General features: G+C 43.1%; 1 protein-coding gene across 1 annotated transcript; it reads right to left on the minus strand.

The window, feature by feature from the left end:
* Positions 1 to 1,047: 1,047 nt before the first annotated feature.
* mosmoa (modulator of smoothened a) lies at positions 1,048 to 18,729 on the minus strand. The gene is made up of 3 exons (XM_076086006.1): positions 17,795 to 18,729; positions 10,254 to 10,466; positions 1,048 to 3,660 (listed from the first exon to the last, which is right to left on the minus strand). Exons 1-3 carry the CDS (start codon positions 17,898 to 17,900, stop codon positions 3,476 to 3,478), a joined length of 504 nt encoding a protein of 167 aa, XP_075942121.1. The 5' UTR covers positions 17,901 to 18,729; the 3' UTR covers positions 1,048 to 3,475.
* Between the last annotated feature and the right edge of the window lie 772 nt (positions 18,730 to 19,501).

The following is a 19,501-nucleotide window of genomic DNA, read 5'->3' on the forward strand; positions in this document are numbered from 1 at the left end:
GCTTTGTGTGACAGCTGAGATCAAATATTCATAGGTGCATTTGTCTGTGGTTCCTCAGAGAGCAGAGCCGCTGTTTGGGCTGATGTGAGCCGCTGAGCCGAAATGCTGTGACCTTCTGGAATCCTAAATGGAAATGCTCAACTCGGGCGCTGCAGGTCACCGAGAGGCTGATGGAGGTGAAGTCCTGAGAGGAGCCGGTGCCGTCTCATCTTCAGCCGCACAGCGACAGGGAGGAAATAGACGAGTGAATGAACCCGACTCGTCCAGCTGAGTGCGAGACAAACATGAATACAAAGACCTATTAATGGTCGCTAGAGGCTTAGAGCAGGTTTCATGAGCCTTAAAGGAATAGGTCGGCATTTTGCTAACTGTGTCATTTGCCAAGCAAATAAAGCTCCATCTCCAAAATGTCACGCTATTCCTTTAAGAAAAGAAAAATCCTTTAAAAACTGTCCTTTTGAAGGTTGACTTGCAATCAAAAGCCATCAATGCCAGAAGCTATGACAAGTCAGTTTCCCTCAGAAACAAACCAGATAATTCTGGCAAATCTAGCAAGGTTGACATGAAGGTTGCAACTCCTGCAAGTCCTCTGAAAACATTGACAGCCTTCAAAGTCTACGCACGCTTTTATGCAGAGTGTAAAACCTCAAAACGGTGAGAAGGAAAATGTTAGTAGTGTGAACTAAAAGCTTCAAAAGGATCGACTTAAATACGACCACTTGGCCCAGACGATACTATTCTAAAAATAGATTTCAAGGCCACTAAACAGCATTCAACACTGATGCACTCTGGGATCACCGATAGCCCTTCCCACTGATGCATTCTGGGTGGCTGCCCTTGAAGCCGGTTTTTGTCCTTTTTTCTCAGACTTAATGAATTCGGAGTAGAAGGACATTCGAGTCACATCCTGCAGAAGTAGCACTCGGATTTTAAGCTTAATAGGTGATGGAGAACTCCTCTGATTGAAGGATCTGCTTATCATTCAAGCTATTGATTAGATTCACATCTCCTTAAATAAGCACAATAAATCATAAAGACTGTCACACACACGTTTTTTTTTCCTCTTTTTATTCAGTGATAAATAATTTCCTATGATCATAGGCTTTATGTGAAGACATCCGATCTAGGCAAGAGACAAATTAGAGGGCACACGTCGCCACCATTAGAAAATAATAGCAGAAACAAAAACAATGAGGTAAGAAGTTCTCTTTTTTTATACATTTGTAGTGCTTCTATTTCTGTTGCCTATAACTGTTGAACGCACAGTGCTTCCTAATACAGCCTGCCTTTTGTGTGTCTGTACATTATTAAACAAAAACAGGTCATCATGGCACAATACTGAACCAACCGACGCAGGGAGGGCACTGCAGAGTGTGGAGCCAGCAGAGTACATCATCATCAGACCGGGAGGAAGACAAGCAGAGCGGGAAACAGAAATACAAAACTCTTAAGACTTGGCGGCAGAGCTCCATGATTGATTCAACACGCACACACACACACACACACACACACACACACACACACACACACACACACACACACACACACACACACACACACACACACACACACACACACACACACACACACACACACACACACACACACACACACACACACACACACACACACACACCTGAGTGTCAGTAGGTTGTATGCTCTTCAAATCGTTATGAATGAACAAGTTTATACGTGTTATTTTTGATCAAAACAAAATGAATCCGCAGCTACATTGATCATGGATTGTAAATCTGTGGGTTATGAACCGGTGACAATTAAGAGCAATTCAGTCGAGTTCAACTCTAGAACAAACTAGTTTCAGAAATGGAAGACATTTTCTGATACCGTATTTTGAATAATAAGTTTGAAAAGGGAGGTGAACAAATGCAGAATTTGGTGCTTTGTATATACCAGAGGTTTTTAAGAATTACTACAGATGTTCATTGTGAATAAACATCATTAATCTGCTTAGAAAAGAAGGAAAAAAAGACTTAAAACTACAGAACTTATCTGAAAATCAGCACATTTCTCTGTATAAAAGTAACCCAGTAATAGTGTTATGTATCCACAGGTACATTACAAAAACAATCTAATAACTAATTTGGCAAACTTCTAAATGTGGCTTTACGTGTGTGTGTGTGTGTGTGTGTGTTTCACTCACGGGCCTCAAGAGCAGCACACTGAGGCACAGCCCCATGCACGGACCTGACCTGCAGTCCCTGTGCCTCCACTGAACAAGACAAACAAAAAAACAGCTCCTGGCTCGCTTCTTTCCTGTCCAACATTAAAGGAGAATACCACCAATTTTCAGAATTCACACGTTATTTTCACACCTTATTAATGTAACTTCCGCTTCCATATATAAAGAGTCAATACTGTCTGCTGTAATTACTGATATAGATTCATCTCAACCCCTCGGGAATGTAACACCTTTGAAAAGGTCACTGTGTTTGTGGCTGTACTTAAACACAAGAGGTGTGTTTGTGTTCAGAGGATTGCTCAGTCTTCTAGTTATTGGCAAAACATGTGTATCATAGTTATGCGTTTAGCTTAGCAAAATAATACTCAAGCACTCTGTTGCTATCCCTATAAATAACATAACACAAGGTCCTCCATTGAGTGGCATTCTCCTTTATGGTACTTGACCTCCTGCTACCTGCTCCTGAGCTGCAGCCCGTTGGACACTAAGAGGCGTCACACCTGCGCCTTCCTCTCGTCCACAGCGGCCCGGACAGCTGTGCTCACAGCTGCTCACCCCAGTCGCACACCTGGGGGGGCCGCGTGAAGTGACGGGCCAGAGTAAAAGTCCTGCTTTAAAGCCGAGCTGGCAGGAAAAAAAAAAAAACAACCCCCAGTTCCCCCCCTCCAGGATTCAGTTCAGTGAACCTCAATTACACTCAATCTACTTTAGTGAAAAGGCGGTGAGGGGGAGGAAGAGAAAAAACAAAACAAAAGAACACAAAATGTACAACAACAGAGAAAAAACACAACTGAAGTAGCGAATAGAAGCCAAAAATAGCGACAGGAGCACTCGTGACGGCGCTGGCTGACGGGCGGCCGGGGGTCAAGATGAAGAGAGGCTGCAGCGGTCCTCTAGAAATGTGCGCCAGCATTGTGGCCGCAGTTGCCATGACAGCAGCACGTTAAGCACCTCTTTTCCAGAACGACATGTTTTAAATCAACACTGGAAGGGTGCAGCGACAGCCCTCGCTCTCTCACTCCTCCACCCCTCTGAGCCCCAAGTCCCCACTTTTAGTGTTTTGTTAGTTTTCATTTTATCTATTTTGTTTATCGTTAGGTACTCCGTGGTGCTGCGCTCCTCTCGACACATAAGACTTCCCCGTTTCAGGCTTCTGGCCAGAGTTTGTTGTTGTTGATTTTCAGTCATTTGTGTGTGTTTATTTTTTTCTTTGTAAATCCCAGAACATTTTCAGAGCCTCCCGTGTTCAGTCCAGAGGCGGGCGTAGTCGAGTCCTCAGCCCGGGAGGCAAACTTTGCCGGCGAACAGAAGTCCCACTATGGTGAAGAAGATGGAGAGGACGAACAGCACGTACGAGGAGCCCACCACCGTGTTGTTGGGCAGCTTGTACGGCTGGCCGCCCACCTCGTTGATATAAAAGCCTATGGGGAAGATGAGCGCCGCCATACAGAACAGGATCACTGGAAGGAAGGAGCGAGAGAGGAAACGTTAGTCTACGGTACACTTAAATACAAAATATCTTATGATGCTGTACAGACTAGAGCTTTTCTTACATGTAAACCACACTAGATGCATTTCATCTTTCTAAATGTACACTTAAGGTGTTTAAGTGTCGACTCAAAACGTCGAACGTCCGTCATCATTTGTAGCCTTTAATCTCCGCACGAGATGCAGAAATTAAAGCTTGAACTCAACTTGAGCAGGAAGCACAGGCTGCTCCGGCTGAATTCAAGTTGAGCGAGTTCATTAGTGACGTACAACAGTACCTTTCAAAAGGCAGTGAAGCAGCAGTTACACAAGGCGGACTCACAGAAAGCACCGTGACCGGTGTGACTCCGCCTCACGGGTTCCAGGAAGATGAGAGACTCAGAAACTGTTTCTGTTAAATGTCATTTATGTAATTAACATTTTTTTTTTTTCAAATATTACAAGTCGTAGATTTTTTTACATCATTCTGCCAAGTTTGCAGCAACAGAATATCAAGCAACACATTTGAGTGCCAGAAAACATCTTTTTTTTTTTTCTTCCTACCAGACTGCAGAAATGACAGACCCGTTAGAAGACTGTGGAAACCCACACTTCTTCACACCAAGATTACTTTAGCAGCGCTTTAGCTGGAACTTTCTACAAACACCGGATGTACAGTAACTGTCCCGCATGGAGTCTCGTATGAAGACGACCTCATTTAAAATCTCATTGAAAATAACTACTTTAAGAATTAAAAATACAACCTTGGGGAAAAAGTGTTTTATGCCACGATATATTGTGTGGCTCTCTTCGCATGTCGAGACAAGTACGAAGGCTTTTTGAAAAAAAACGATCTAATATCGTTGTTTGTTTCATAATTTCACGAACACCATTTCCAATAAGGTCTAGACCTTTGCAGTGTTAGTTCAGACATGTCTGCAGTAACAGCAGGTCGAAGACGAGCAAACGCTGATAAAGTGTGTGGACAGCAGAGATTAAAGATGGGAGGTTTTTAAATGGCTTTAGTAGAGCGCTTTGGTGAACCTTATGATATAAAAATCAAGTTACGACGACGTAAATAACTACAGTTTATGGCGACTGTAGTTTGTCTTGTGCTCACAAATTAACTGCTGTTGAACTCCAGGAATACACTTGAAAGAAACACTGAATGAGCGATTGTATTGAGTTACAGAAGCTAGTGGAGCAGAGGCCGGCCTGGACGTGATGTCATGAGATCTTGAGACTTATGACTGAACATGTGTGACGAGGAGGAGCCTCCATCTGTCCCACTGTATCGCTGCACATTCATTACTGTCTATTTACACGAGATAATAACACTGTTTGGCCCAAACTGTACAAGAACCCGATTATTAATGTTAAAATGTTGATGTTTCCTGTTCAACTATACGGTCAACTAACAAATAATGTCAAAAAATGTAAATAAAAAGAGTTGCTGTAAATCCACCGTCTACTGTTTACACAACCACATAATACAAAACACACGCAATTAAAAGATTAATAATGACAGGAAATTCACTCAACATGACATGTTTGCGATTCTGTTGGGTTGTTTATGCATTTCCATTTTGAAATTACAATATTTCTGATAGTACCTGAAGGCAGCATTTCTCCACAGTCAGATGTTTTGGTAAACCTTTATATCTCTCCGGATGCTGTAATTCCAGCTTTTAAGTTAGCAAAGTCAAGCTTTCGTGTGGCTTGAGGCTATTTGTGGGTAGAAGCGTATCATAATCAAGCATCCGTGAGCTCACCACAGATTTGCATTATTTCCAACCCCACATGAATGCAGCATTAGTTTCAGTAAATGTTTCTCCACGAACCATAAATAAGCTCTTTATGAGCCTCAGGCTGATTGATTAACACCGTTCAAAATGTCTCGATGTGCTTAAAGGTGCAAATCAGGGATCAGATTTCATGTTTTCTTAACAGCCACATCCAATTTGGTTTCGCTGCATGTGTAGGAAATTTAGGTTTAGAAGTGTGCTTTAGGATTTATAATTAGAGGTGTGCTTTAGGATTTATAGTTAGACGTGTTTCTTAGTAGAATTTATAGCACCTTAGAGGTGGATAGTAAAATGTTAGCAAGTACTTGGGCTATACCAATTATGCTTGTGAAGTTTTTGCCAAGAGTTGCAAATCCTTATCGAATGTATAGTATGTTTACAGTATGTTTATCATAGAAGTGTTAAGCCATAAAAGACAGTCATTGAATGTATTAAACTGTGAAGACTAGCCAAGGGTCAGACAGGGATCTCCAGACAGGCATTTACAGGGACACGCCAACGGATTCATCATACCCGCGCTCAGGGTCCTCCGGCTGGCTGATGCGAGAAGGAGGAGCCGGCTGGATTTAGCCAATAGAAACTAAGACGGACATTTTGTGACTTTTTACGATCTATATAAGGAAATTCAGAAAGAGGATTCGGTCTGTTCATCTCATTGTCATCCAGGTGCTGTGTATGACTGCTTTTCCGCACGGATCATATTTCTATATCGATGCTGTAAATATACATCTATAGATTCTGTAAATAGTGTACTTCACTTTGCAATTGTAATTGGAACGGCTGACTTTTTGGCAGAGGCTGGATCACGTGCGGTTTCCCCCACAGTTTCGAGAGGTTCTTGAACCTAACGCATGTTAATAAAATCCTGAAAAACAATTTCCTACGTTTAAGAAAAGACAAAAATGAAGACCGAAGAGTAAGCCACACATATGCTGATGTTGTTGTAGTTTCTTTAGATGTTACATAAGAGCTTTAGTTAACTGTCGCAAAACACCTTAAAAATAGTCCTCAGATTTATAACATGTTTATAACATGTCAATGGACAGATGCTCAAAATCGGTGGAGCAGTATCAGAGATATCATCCGTTTCACTTCATTAATTCATCTTCCTTAACAAAATCTGGTGCCTACATTACCCACAATGCAACACTACTGCTGACAGATTGGTCTGAGATTCGGGTGTTTTATACTTGCAGCTAATGCAGCCTCACGCATTTCGCCTTAAGCAGAGATGAGGAGCGGCTACAGAGGCATCAACTCCATACAGTCTGTTTTTTGTTTTTTTTCTTCATCCCCAACCAACGCTGACTCAAGTGACATCACTTGAGGCAAGTCTTCGGGCAGCTCCCTCTGGAGCCACAAAAGTTTTTTGTGTTTTTTCCCAGGACCTGAAAACACTTTGATGTGTAAAATCAGTGGAGTTCCCCTTTAACCAGATTTAATTGGCTTTTTTAGAAGTACACATGTGCATGACAAAAAAAACGTGACAAGAGGAAAAGTCCTCCTTTAAAACACACGTTGTGATGCTCTGCACAGCCAAGCCATTACACAGTCTGAAGTGGTGCCGTCCAGGAAGTCTGTGATTGGATAACTAAGTTGTTACTAATGAGGAGATCGCCCTCTTTCCTGTGAACATGTTATTACTGACGCCTTGGGTCCAGCCCCCCCGGAGTCCACTTATGTAACACACAGCGACGTGAAACAGCAGAAGCAAACTGTGACAGAATTTGCGGACGAGCTTCATGTACTTAAAAACAACTCTTTAATTTTACATTCAGAAATGTGAGCCGTTATACGTTGTACATCTTAGTTTTCAGCAGAATTACAAGTACTCAAAGAACGAGACACGTCTCGACCTCTCTTCAAAGCTCACTGAGATCTGTGTTCAAGTATTTTGGTTTAATCCATTTCGTGACGGCACACACGCGGCCATTTTTAGCTTTCACCTTTTCACTCTCTTTTTTCAATTAGCAGAGCTGTTCGGTACCTGAGGGATGACTTTTTTGCCGGTCACATAAATCTCACTGATGTTACAGTTTTGTCATGCCGTGCAGCTAGAGGACGTTAGAGTAGCGTTGGGATTTAAAAGACATTTTGTCAATTAAATATCTACAATTCACCCCAGAGATTAAATATCTAATTAGGAGCGAGCGACATGATTCACATAAACAGATTGGGATATTTGTTTTTGGCTAACCGGTCAAACAAATGTCCGGTAAAGCTGCATCACAAAGCACACACAGGATAATATTTACTGTCTATCATTTTGGCCCGATTGTTGCCCCGCCGATGTGTTTACCGATGGGGGGGGTGATTGCAGAAGGATGCTTGGTAAGCTACGCTTAAGTGGAGCCGGAAATTCGCAGCTCAGCATTACTCCTGCGAGCTTAATTGAAGTGCACTTCACGGTCCGCTGCTCCTCTAAAGTGCTGACGACACACGGCTCACCTTCTGCAGGAGAAAGTATCGTCTCAGCTGATATGACCGATGGTTACTAATGTCAGGCCCAGAAACTACCTGAGACCATTAGTCTATTTATTGATTAGTTAATAGACAGAAGATTAACCTTGATAATTGATTAATTGTTTGTCCTTTTTCATGCAAAGACATCAAAACATTCACAGGTTCCAGCTTCTCAATAATGAGGATTTGCTGGTTTTCTTTGGTCGTACATGATAAAAGGATTAAAGGTCTCACATGATAATTGGATTTTAAAAAGGACTTTATGAAAATGGGACCAGAATCAACAGATAGTGTAATAAAGTGACTGTACAGGTAGTTTACAAACTAGTGGCTTTAGTGTCAAGTCACTCTTTAAAATAAAGTTCATGGACCGACCAGATGTTTTCTGAAGTTGCTGTTAATGTATTTATCATAGCCCCACTCTGAAGCCGCACACCTGGGGGAAACACTGCTGGGGTGTGTGTGTATGTGTGTGTAGCGACACAGAGGTGGGTCTGTGCTGGTCATACAAAGCTGTCCATTCAGGTGCCGGAGGCCTGGAGCCGGACTGCCCACCTTCTCTCAACCTTCACCTGGCTGACCCCCCCCCCCCCCCCCCCGGCTCCTCAAGACAACCAGCTTCACTTTAATCTGCGTCTGTACGCCTCGTCCATTTCGGTCTCTACATAGAGTCTTGAGCTGTGCAAACACGTTTTATTCCCTCAACTCTTCCTCAGCCCCCGGCCATTTCACTCACTTAACCTCTCACCCTCTCCTCCGTCACAGCTACATGTTCAGAAACAACAGGGAAGCTTATTAAAATCCAAATTTGACCTCTTCATCCCTCTCTTACACTTCAAACAGGCTTTTGAAATACAAGAGGATCCCAGGAAGACCATCAGTCCCTAAAGCAGTGAGGAGCTGCAGTTCGATTAGCACTTTTAAAGCCAATTTAAAACGTTTTTTAAAAGCTGCACAACACTGACCTCAATTCTTGTGGTCTTTTCTGACTTGATTTTATGGACAAACACTAATTTTTGATGTGCCATTTGTGTGTAGAGTTGTATTGGGTGTGTTTTTATGGTATATCTCTGCATTATGTATTTTCCTTTTACTGTGTTATTGCCTTGTCCTTGTTTGACCTGCCAAGGGACTGCAGATGCAAATTAGCTTACGCTACAATCTGGTACAGTGCATCGAATGGAGACATTTATGTTTAAACTGTACATGGTCCCTTTTAAATAAATAAATAAATAAATAAAAGTGTCAGCTAGTTGGAGAACTAAAACTAAATAAAGTGATGATTTACCATCTTTTCTCTTAACATACTCATCTCAACATATCGAGCTCTCTCTTGTACCTAAAATAAATCAGAAGTCCCCCTGAGGCCTTATTTCCTGAAAGTGAAAATAATGATGCTTCAATCCCTTTAAAAAGAATAACAACATACCTCTCGTCTAACATGGCCAACAGAAGCTTAACAAGGGGACAAAAGGTGACAATTACAACCGCCTTACTCCTTTCTAGTGTGATGGTTAAACCACTAACGATCGATCCAACGGCGTCCAATTTAGCTTGTGACACAGATCTGTGCTGACCGGACAGACGGACCGGTCTGTGGAGAAAGCGGTGATTCATCGGGAAGTGATTATTGAGCGTTATAAAAACCTAATTATGAATCTGTATTTAGCCTGGCGCGCAAATAAAAAATTTATTTAAAAAAAGACTCTTTCAATGGGTGTTTGTTCAAATCTGCCAGTGTCCTGAAAAATGCAGCCGGCTTTCAAACAACAATACAGAGCATTGTGTCTTCACAGTGTGCTGGAGGCGGTCTATTCCCTTTAACTAACCGACCAATCACGCTCTGCCCTCCCACGCAGCCTTATGAAACGCTGCACAAGGTGGATGGCGGGTTGTTGTTGTTGCGTGCTGGAAGTGAATCTTACAGAGAAGAAAACACTCGAGAAACGCCACCTACTCGGGTATCAGAGGAGCTGCATTACTCAATAAATTAGCTTCAGGGAGCAAGAAGAACACTTAGGAAAAGTGCAAACGCAACCAACCAAACACACATTCTCACGTCGCTCTCAGAAACACAAACACACAAAGGGTCCTGTGTAAAGTCTCGGATGTTTCTGACGTCACACTTCTCTAAAAATCTAAATTAGCAGTGCTTAACTGGGCCAATACCTCATGACTTCTCCTTTTATTATTTCCTGCCCTGAAGAGACTATGTTCATGAAAATACTAATGTTGCAAAGATGACTTTCTAAAGATCATGTCAAGAAAGACGCAGTGAGACACAAAAGAAGTGGGGGGTCACCGTCTGGTTCACTTACTGCCAGTAAAGGCGATCCAGCGGGCGTATTTGGTGGCTTCTCGGCGCCAGTGTGATGCCACGAGTAGTCCACAGGTGACCGTGAGGGAGATGATGCCCATGATGATGAAGAAGAGCGTGGTGACCCACTCTGGGGGCAGCCGAGGTGGAATACAGGTCCGGTCTCGTCCGTGGATGGTCTGACATTGCCGGACTAGACCGACCGTAAGGGCACCTGCAGAGAGAGGTTGAATGGTGAGGAGTTGACCAGAAAAGAACATTTGAACACTTCATTATCAGTAAATGCAAACACAAGAGAAGCAGATCAGCTGATGTCAAAGAGAAAGAGGAATGAGTGAAGGAGGAGAAACGAGAGAGAATCTCCTATAATTTGTCTCCAGTACAGAGCTGGCAAGGAGCTGCTCTCTCCACACTGGTGGGCCCAATTATGCCAGCGAGTGGCCAATATTTTTTCTTGCACCGTCACCCTCTAGAAGAGAAAGCGAGGTTTAAATCAATCCTGCCAATTACTGAATCTACCCCACGCAGGTATGTGAAAAGGCATCTGTAAGAAGTTGCAAAGATCGCACAGATTTGCAGCAAGCTTTTGAGACACAGTGCCCATAACCCTCTCCTATCTCCATCTCTTTGTCTAGGATATCGTGCACATTGACGGCTCACTGTACCCATCATTGATCAGACAGGAAGTCATGGCCGCATGCCTCAACGTTTGAGCGTGAAGGCCAGGACTCGGAGCAGAAACATGCTCCGGTGGTGCAGCCACTCTGGAGGGACGTCATTCGATTAGAGCACGTCCTCAAGGGGAGTTTCTACCCGAGTAAGCAGAACGGCGTCCCATCACTCAGGCCTCTGCTGATCACAGGCGTCGGCAAAAGAAAGGCGGACGATAAGTGATGTGAGGGGATGTGAGGCGTTCATCGGAAAACGTTTTTAGCGCATTTGGGTGATGTATAGTGGTCTTTCTGGATGGCAGATGAGCCGTCCTATACCCCATGACACTTCAGCATATGCACACACACATAACAGGACACTTTTAGACTGAGTTCAGAGAGGCAACAGCACTGCATGAAAAGAGCAATTGTCACTGTGGTATCTCTCCAGGAGTTGTCAAATCCAGTTTGCCTCCTTTTGCAAGGTAACAGCGAAGGACACAAACTTCAAAAACCTTTAAAATCACTGATGTGTTTTTTTTTTTTAAAGAATGACCTTCCTGGATCATATTTCATTGTCACGCGGGTACTTGGAGCAACTTCCCTCGACAAACAGTCCCTTCCGTTTCTTTAACGCAGCACTTTTTTCAGTCGGAATGCTCCGTCCTGAAATGGCACTCGCTATAAATGACATAGTCAGAGATACATAAATAACAACAGATAGGGTTAGACACTTAAAAGGTGCCCTGCGCAGTAGTTTTCTTGTAAACAAACTAAAGTTATGCATGTGTTACTCAACCAAACTCATTGTGGGCATCCTTGAGCTCCAACAAACATGTCAAGAGCATTTCCTTCAACATAAAACATTTAGCAAAGCCAAAATTCGAAGTATTTAAAACCTTCTTCTTCTTCTTTTTCTTATCCTCGGGTTGGGCGGTTAGAGGAATATATAGACGGTTGGCTGAGTACATCACTGATTGTTTTTTTGTTTGTTTTTGGGGCGATGTCATTTTATTTTGTTAGTTTAATTGTCTGCCTCTAAAGGTTGAGAGCCGCTCGGCCGCTGATCAGCGGGCAAAAAGAGAGACGGCAGAGATGGTGATTGTTGCAAAGACTAACCAAGACGGTTTCGGCGAGTTTGATTTTGTTTATGTCAAGTTTGAATAAACTTGTGTTTGACATCGCTCCGCTGCTCGAACAGCAAACATGTTAACATACTGCGAACGTGCACAAGGTGAACCACACATGTATGAACACCATAGTGCTACTAGAGGTTGAAAAACTCCCCCGGAAACCTTTAAATAAACTGTTCATGCTAAACATGTACGCTATGTGGCTACGCTAATTCTGCACTGAGGCCTTAATGGCACAATGTCTTCTCAGAGTCAGATGGGGACGTTATTCCCTCCACATATTTGGGGCATAAGCTAATAAAAAGGAAAAAACACTTTTTCTGACCGACCACAAAATACCCCATTCACTGACAATGCAATTCTTTGTGGGCGACATTATAAAGTTCAGCAGCAGGTGGGTGGACGCGAGCATGAGACGAGCATGAGACGAGCATGCGAGCTGGAATTTCAGAAGGTCGAGCGTGTCGCTCGCTCCGTCTGGCACCCGAACCGAGATGTTTCATAACCCGTCTACTGTAACCCTTTCCTCTGTTTACACAATGAATAAATGCTGCTGCTGCTTATAACCCCATTGAGTCGAAAAGCACTGAAACACAAACAGAATAGCAAAGTGTGTGAGAAGAATGCTCTTACTGCCCCCGGAGGGGGGGGGGGGGTTCAACAGGCAGTCCAGAGGAAATCCTGTCCCCTTTGTAACACCCAGAGAAAGCTTTAACAGCTACAACCCACACAAACAATTCAAAACGGTTCCAAAGAACGCCCTGGGAGTCTGGAGATGTTAAAGTGTGCTGTATATGCTGCTTTACATCTACTGTTACAGGCATACAAACCTACTTTATAACACACACACACACAGACAGAAAAACAAAAAAAGGATGTTCTCAGTCTTCAATTATTTCTATGGCAATTCAATTATCGCCGAGCAGAACACTTATGCAATAACAGTAAAGTGTGAAGAGAAAAAAAAAAAAAAAGATGGAGGTCATGGCTTGTGACAAAAATGGCACCTGGCTGTTTGGCTTACTCAACAGCCTCGCCCAGAAGTCAGTACAGAGTAACCTCCAGCAGATTAAGTACACGGGGGAGTGAGCGAAGTAAAGGCTGGTGCTGGGAACAGGGCAACATTAAGCAAAAGGTTTAAAAGCTGCGGTTAATGGCACCGGTTTATGACCGTTTCCTCTGATCCTCCGGCCTCCTGCTGTTTCACGAGCTCTCTGTGGAATTCCTGCCTGGCAATAGGCAGGCACGCTACGGCACACGGATACAGGTAAACAAATCAACAAGCAGGCGCATAAACAAAGAGTTCCCGTTAACGTCGGTCTGATGCTCAAACAGCAACAGTGTGCTCATAATAAGTACGTTTCATTCATTCATGGGAGACTTCACTTCAACGGCCAGAACTAGAAAACGTTGACTGTGCTATGCACGAAGAATATGCATGAAGACAAACAGATCGATATGTTGGCAAGTAAGTTGGACATAATCACTGTGTCGTCACCCATTCGTTACAGTTTTAAAGCCTTAAATTTGGCATTTTTGGCTGTCGCTGAATAAGACATTTGCAGGCGACAAAAATGTTACAATTAACTTTTATAAACTGAAAACACACACAGAAAAGGTTAAAGTAGTAAGACGTAAACCTGAACGACACCCAGACCGAGAACGGCGTGTCAATCACCCCATGTAGCCCCGCCCTGAAGCACACGCGGCTTTATCGTCCGTTTTACTCGAAATAGAACCATCATTTATTAAATGAAGATCAAACTGTGTTGAAACTAGCGATTGAAAGTGTAAGTGCTTACATTTGAGTATTTGCCAAGACAGAGTATCGATGAGAGTACTTAATAATACCATTACAGTTCCAACAATGACTTCAAAATCTTATATTTTTGTTTTATTGTTATCAGATGGGTGGAGACTAAAGTGGTTGCATGAGACAATTTGCTGTTTTAGGAGAGTTATGTGCCTGACGAGATTGTTTCCTCTAGGTTGGCATGACCCACTCTACTCTGCCTCTGATTGGCTATTCTTACTTTGGCCAATCCCACTCCACAAGCCAAAACCTAACAAACCCAACCAGAGCAGACACATTAAGCAGAGAGATTTCTATTGGCTGATCGTGCACACTCACACCAACGTTAAACAAAGTTGAGCTCCGACCAACAAGTTCACACAAACCAGAACAAAATGCTTGAACTCATCTGTTGCACCGGCTTCAATTGAAGTAAATGGGAGGCAGCCAGTGTGACCGTACCCCGAGCCAAAATGGATTATCTTTAGTATACAAACAAATCAGTTGTTTTTTTTCGGAAAATAATGGGCCAATTCTCCATTTTGGGGCCCCGCTTATTTTAACAAAATACTCCTCTCACCATGTCTCGGTCCAAATGAGAGGAAATGTGTCTGCTCATCTTCAGCATGATGATGCGGTCATTAGTGGAGTATGGGGGGGGGGGGGGGGAATGAGTCAAACAGGCCTCTGAACTGTGGTGGGCGGCATATAGGCAGCTGCGTCTTCTGCTGCTGCTGGAGGCTTTTACAGCGCCCACTTGCATTGCAAGGGCCACTGGAGCACAGCTGATGTGTAGGCTCCAAACTTGGATGCAAACCGTGGTAGACAAGCCCAGGAGAGCATTGGAGAGTATTGTATTCTCTGAAACCTTAAGTGCTAAATGATGAATCTAGTCTAATCGAATCTACGACCCCCGGTGCCTATGTCAATGTAAAATAAGTGAGTAGGCAGCCGTTGAAATGCTTCCACCGCAACAGGCGATGAAAGTAATATCTGCTTCAATTCTAACACTCGGGCCACCTGCAGGGAGTCAGTTTCAAGCTCACAATCAACACTCTGCTGCACACCTCTGCTGCACACCTCTGCAGTTCTGGACGAGTGCTGGTGTTTTTGTCCTTTTCCCGTTGGTGGCACAGGGTGGACTGAACTGCAGGTCAGAACTGCTGACTCTGCATCTCTGTAACTAGACGATATTGGCTGAGCCTGGTTTCAGTCGCTTTGCATCAATTGACACCGTGTGTCCTTGTGCTGTGAACAGGGATACCTAAAATAACACAATTTAATATTCTCCAACTAGATCTATTTTAGACGTCAGACTATGCACAAGTCCCACGGTTTGTTTACATGTAAAAAGAAAGCTTTGATCAAACCAGCAGAGTCATCTTTTATTGATGCTAACTGCCCAGGAGAACACGTCTGTTTCTCCACGCTCTGAGCACAAAGACAACCCGGTGAGGTCCAACAAGGGCGAGTTGTTGAGCGCTGAGCCCCTCCGACAAGACAACAACACAGCGAGGAACCAGAGGTCAGCTGATGGAGGTAACACAATGTGGGGGACTCATAACAACTTCAAGCAACTCACTAGTCTGTGTAACGGCGTGGACAAAACAGTGCAGACAGCTCGTGATGAATAATAAACTCCAAAATAACTTAGTCACAATTACACACACAGTCTTTCAAGCCTATTTAGCGTCATGTCGTCAGTAACAGTGGAACCACACGGAAGATTGTTTAACAGAGCCTCAAAAGAGAAAATTATGTAATATGCCCAAACCATCTTAAAAGACAAGACAGGCCAAGAGAGGAACCACGGTCGCAAGAAATAGGGAATAAGTAGACAACATATAGGAGGAAAGAAAGCACATTTTAGCTTGTTTTATTTTCTTATCTTGGAATGACAAGATAACTTCTATTTAAATGTTTCTTTTGCACTTTGTCTCAATGCTTTTGATGTTTTATGTAAAGTACTTTAATTGCTTCGTTGCTGAAATGTGCCATATAAATAAACTTGCCTTGATTTAAAACTACATTATAGAGACACATAAATAATTAACTTACTATTCATTTGATATTTTTGTTAAAGAAAAGTGGCACCGCAAAAACTAACCACAGATGTGTGGTTGAGACGGCACACTCAACCCATAAAGATATAATCACCTTTAAACACTCGAGGCTCTGTCACAAATAACACTATAACACACATAACGCTGAGTTATGTGAAGCGGTAGAACGACTGTCTGCATTTATTTTCACATACTAGATAATATAAATAGGCTATTAGAATATTAATTTGCTACTCATGCCATAACAAGATGGGCAGATACTGTAACCTTCTGCCCAGGGAGAAAATCTACACCAAATGTCCTTTACAAGCAAACCAACTGCCTTTCTGGCATAATATTGACTGGATTAAAAACCTGTATTAGTATACCATCATATATTACTTTACTATCATATATGATCGTGAATTAATACAGTGGCTGGTGCGTTCTCAGAATGGTGAGAAACAAAAATGTGACAGAGTTGTAGTCCATCGCCTGCGTGTCTCATTAAACCATAAAAGGAGAAGTTACATCACGACCATCAAAGAGGGCCGTGGAAGCCGAGGGGAAGTGAGAACAGTGACAGCGAGGTGGAAGTCGGCCGCCGTGTGAAACTCTGTAACACCCACACTCAGTTTAAATGTAGCAAAGTATCAACTTCTGGTCCATGCAGTGTACAAGTAGTGAGAAACTAATCTTTGGCTGTCGTACGTTAACTTTAGATCGGATCAAGTATAGATGGTGGCTTCATATTGCATCCTATTATTACTTTTTGTTATACAGATGGCTTAATACAGCCCGGGTGTGTGTCGGTGGACGATGGACCCTCCCTGACCCAGTTACTAAGCTGTCATCCTGCCGCGGGAACAAAGAGGAGCAGCTGCCTATCAACAGCCTGAATGTGTTTTTCCAAGACCGACACAAATAAAGCGAGGACTCACAGCACGTGAGCTTCTGTCCCAAAAATCAGCAGGGACGCCACAAATGAGCACCTGCCTTGGATCCTCAAGTGAGCGCTGATTGGACTGATCACATGTGGGTCACTTCAAATGTCAAGTCACCAGAGAAACACGGGACCGCAATAAATTTTAGTGCTTAAAATGATAAGAATCAATTAGTCAGTTGACAGAATAAAAGACTGCAACTAATGATCAATCTGTTGCTTTTCTTTCCATTAATCAACTAGTAGTCTATAACATTTCCATAGAGCACATTGTCAAATCCTAGAAATTGGTTATTTTGCTTCACCCAGGTTGAAAACCCGAAAAATGTTTAAGACATAAAACATAGAAAAGCAGCAAATCCTCCCGTCTAAGCAGCAATTACGAGCCAGTGTTTGGCATTGTAGGCTTGATAAATTCGTTCATAGATCGCTTATCTGCAATGAATTTCCTGAGACTTGATTAATACAAATTTCAGCAAAAGGTCAAACAGTCTCTGGTTTCAGCGTCACAATGAGCTACTTGTCCTTTTTAAATATCACTGCAAGTTAAATATCATTTTTGTTTTGTGTACACTGGTAGAGAAGACATCACGTTGGAATCCAGGAAAACCTGACTGTCATTTTCACATTTTTAAAGACTAAAGATGCATTTATTTACCAAGAGTCGTGCAAATAACAATCAGCTGCTGCCCTAAAAAGCAACAGAGGTCCATGATGCTGCTCAATCAGGGATGAAATTGTAAGTTAATAGTCATAAATATGCATAGAAGACGCTACTGTGGAGGACAAAAGATGCTGCTGCTGCAGATGAAACCCTCCACACAATGGAGCATATCATTGTTGTGGAGATTATCTGATGTGCCAACATCCCCTGCAGTGTGTGTGTGTGTGGGGGGGGGGGGGGGGGGGGGGACACTGGCAAGAAATCCTGCTAAAAACCAACATAATAGTAGTTGTGAATGGCTGCTGTGGCTTCATTTACCTGCTGATTCGCCAGTGTTGATCCAGTCTGGGTTTGCAATGCTGGCTATTGCAAAGATATCTGCTGCCAGAAACAGGCACCCTGAAATGATCGTGAGTTTATCCATGTCGCCAGCTGATGAGGCGGTGAATGACGTGAGGGGGGGGGGGGGTCGTTGTCCAATATGTGACCCCCGAGTGTGGAGAGACTCTGTGGGGCTGTTATCAGTCTAACCTCGCCCCCTTCAACGGGAGCCTGCTGCTGCTGCTGCTGTGGTTCTGCTCGGCATTCTGCAGCAACGTTAGCTCCTTAGCCCCCAGCTACAAAAAGACTCAAATACGAGGCACAAAAAGCATCACATCTCAAATGCCCGTTTGTAGGTCAAGTACGGTAAACCAAACGGCTCACTCACGCGCGCTTGTGTCGTCCCTCGGATCCGTTTAGCAGCAGCAGCATCGGGCACAGATGCGGCTAGCTAGAGAAGCTAGCTTAGCTATTTCACAGATTCTGGCTCTCAGTGAGCCGAGCTGCGGCCCAGAGGCTGCTCCACGGCCGAGACCGCGCTAGCATTTTAGACACAATGTCACACAGACACGGAGGTGGAGAGGAAGCGGAGCAAAGTTCCCTTCACTTCGTGGTATCCTTGTTTCCTAGCAAAAGGTCTCACGTTAGCCGTCAGAGAGAGCGAGAACCCATCATCCCGTTCTCCTTCTTCTTCTTCGCTGGTATAGCATCTGGTACTTTTAGACCGTTAGCTTCACCTCCTCTCGCTCGTCTTCTTCTTCGGTGAGGTAGGACGGTATATAACGCTGTGTGTTTAAATCCCACAGAAGACGTCACAAGTCCCGGTGTGGACGGTTAAAAGCAGTAACGTTATTGTTGTGCTTTCCACCCGTTTGCTCAGCCTCCCTCTCTGCCAAATGACATCAGGAGAACTCCCCCCCCCACGCAGCGACACACACACTGAGCTCAGTATCTTCACGTTGAGGAGGGGGGCATCAGTTCTCTTCTCGCGATACTTTGCAAAAAACGGGGTTCATGTTGTCCTGAGTCGGCCTATTTGCTTTGTGGGGTTCTCTGATAACCACGGACTGTATATAAGAAGGGTGATAACAGAATATAAACTATCCTGTCCTTGTGTCGAAATCTAATTTAATCATTTTGGTGTTTTAACATTAGAGTGCTCACATGAAGCATATTCCTAAATAAAGGTGTTTAAATGAGCCAGAGCTGAAATGATAGGGCATACAAAAAAATATGGATCTTGAATCAAACAATTTAAATACTTCACCTTGGGCTCTGAGAAATTGTGATTTGACCCAAACCCTAATTCACACTTAATCTTGCATAATATATATTATATTTATACTATATATATATATTATAAAAAACAGCTTTATCAGTAGTTATATTAGTTTCAACCCTAAATACATTTACCATAAACTAACAAAACGGTATTAGTTCATTACACGAGTACAGCAATGTTGTTGCTCCAGGGCCATCAAACAATCTGGCTATTCATTTAGGCCATGAGCTTATTCATGTTTAGGGTACACCTTAACCAAGTACTGTGTGTAAGTACTACTCTATTTTTTCTTCTAAATTTTATACTTTCTTCACAATAATCTTATAAAACATAAGATTGTTTTAAAGGCATTCTTATGAGTAAAGCATTTTTATTTTGATCGTTTACATTTAGCTGGTATTGCTTCTCTTACTTAAATTATA

Source organism: Anarhichas minor, unplaced genomic scaffold (assembly GCF_050575085.1).
Source record: "Anarhichas minor isolate MPS153535 unplaced genomic scaffold, ASM5057508v1 ptg000007l, whole genome shotgun sequence".
In the NCBI taxonomy this organism is placed as follows: domain Eukaryota; kingdom Metazoa; phylum Chordata; class Actinopteri; order Perciformes; family Anarhichadidae; genus Anarhichas; species Anarhichas minor.

Excerpts from the sequence above, each read along its gene's own strand:
- mosmoa (XM_076086006.1), bottom strand. The coding sequence starts at position 17,900 with ATGGATAAACTCACGATCATTTCAGGGTGCCTGTTTCTGGCAGCAGAT. Across the intron at positions 10,467-17,794 it reads CAACACTGGCGAATCAGCAG|GTGCCCTTACGGTCGGTCTA; the intron begins GTAAATGAAGCC and ends CTCTCTCTGCAG. Across the intron at positions 3,661-10,253 it reads CTGGATCGCCTTTACTGGCA|TGATCCTGTTCTGTATGGCG; the intron begins GTAAGTGAACCA and ends CCTTCCTTCCAG.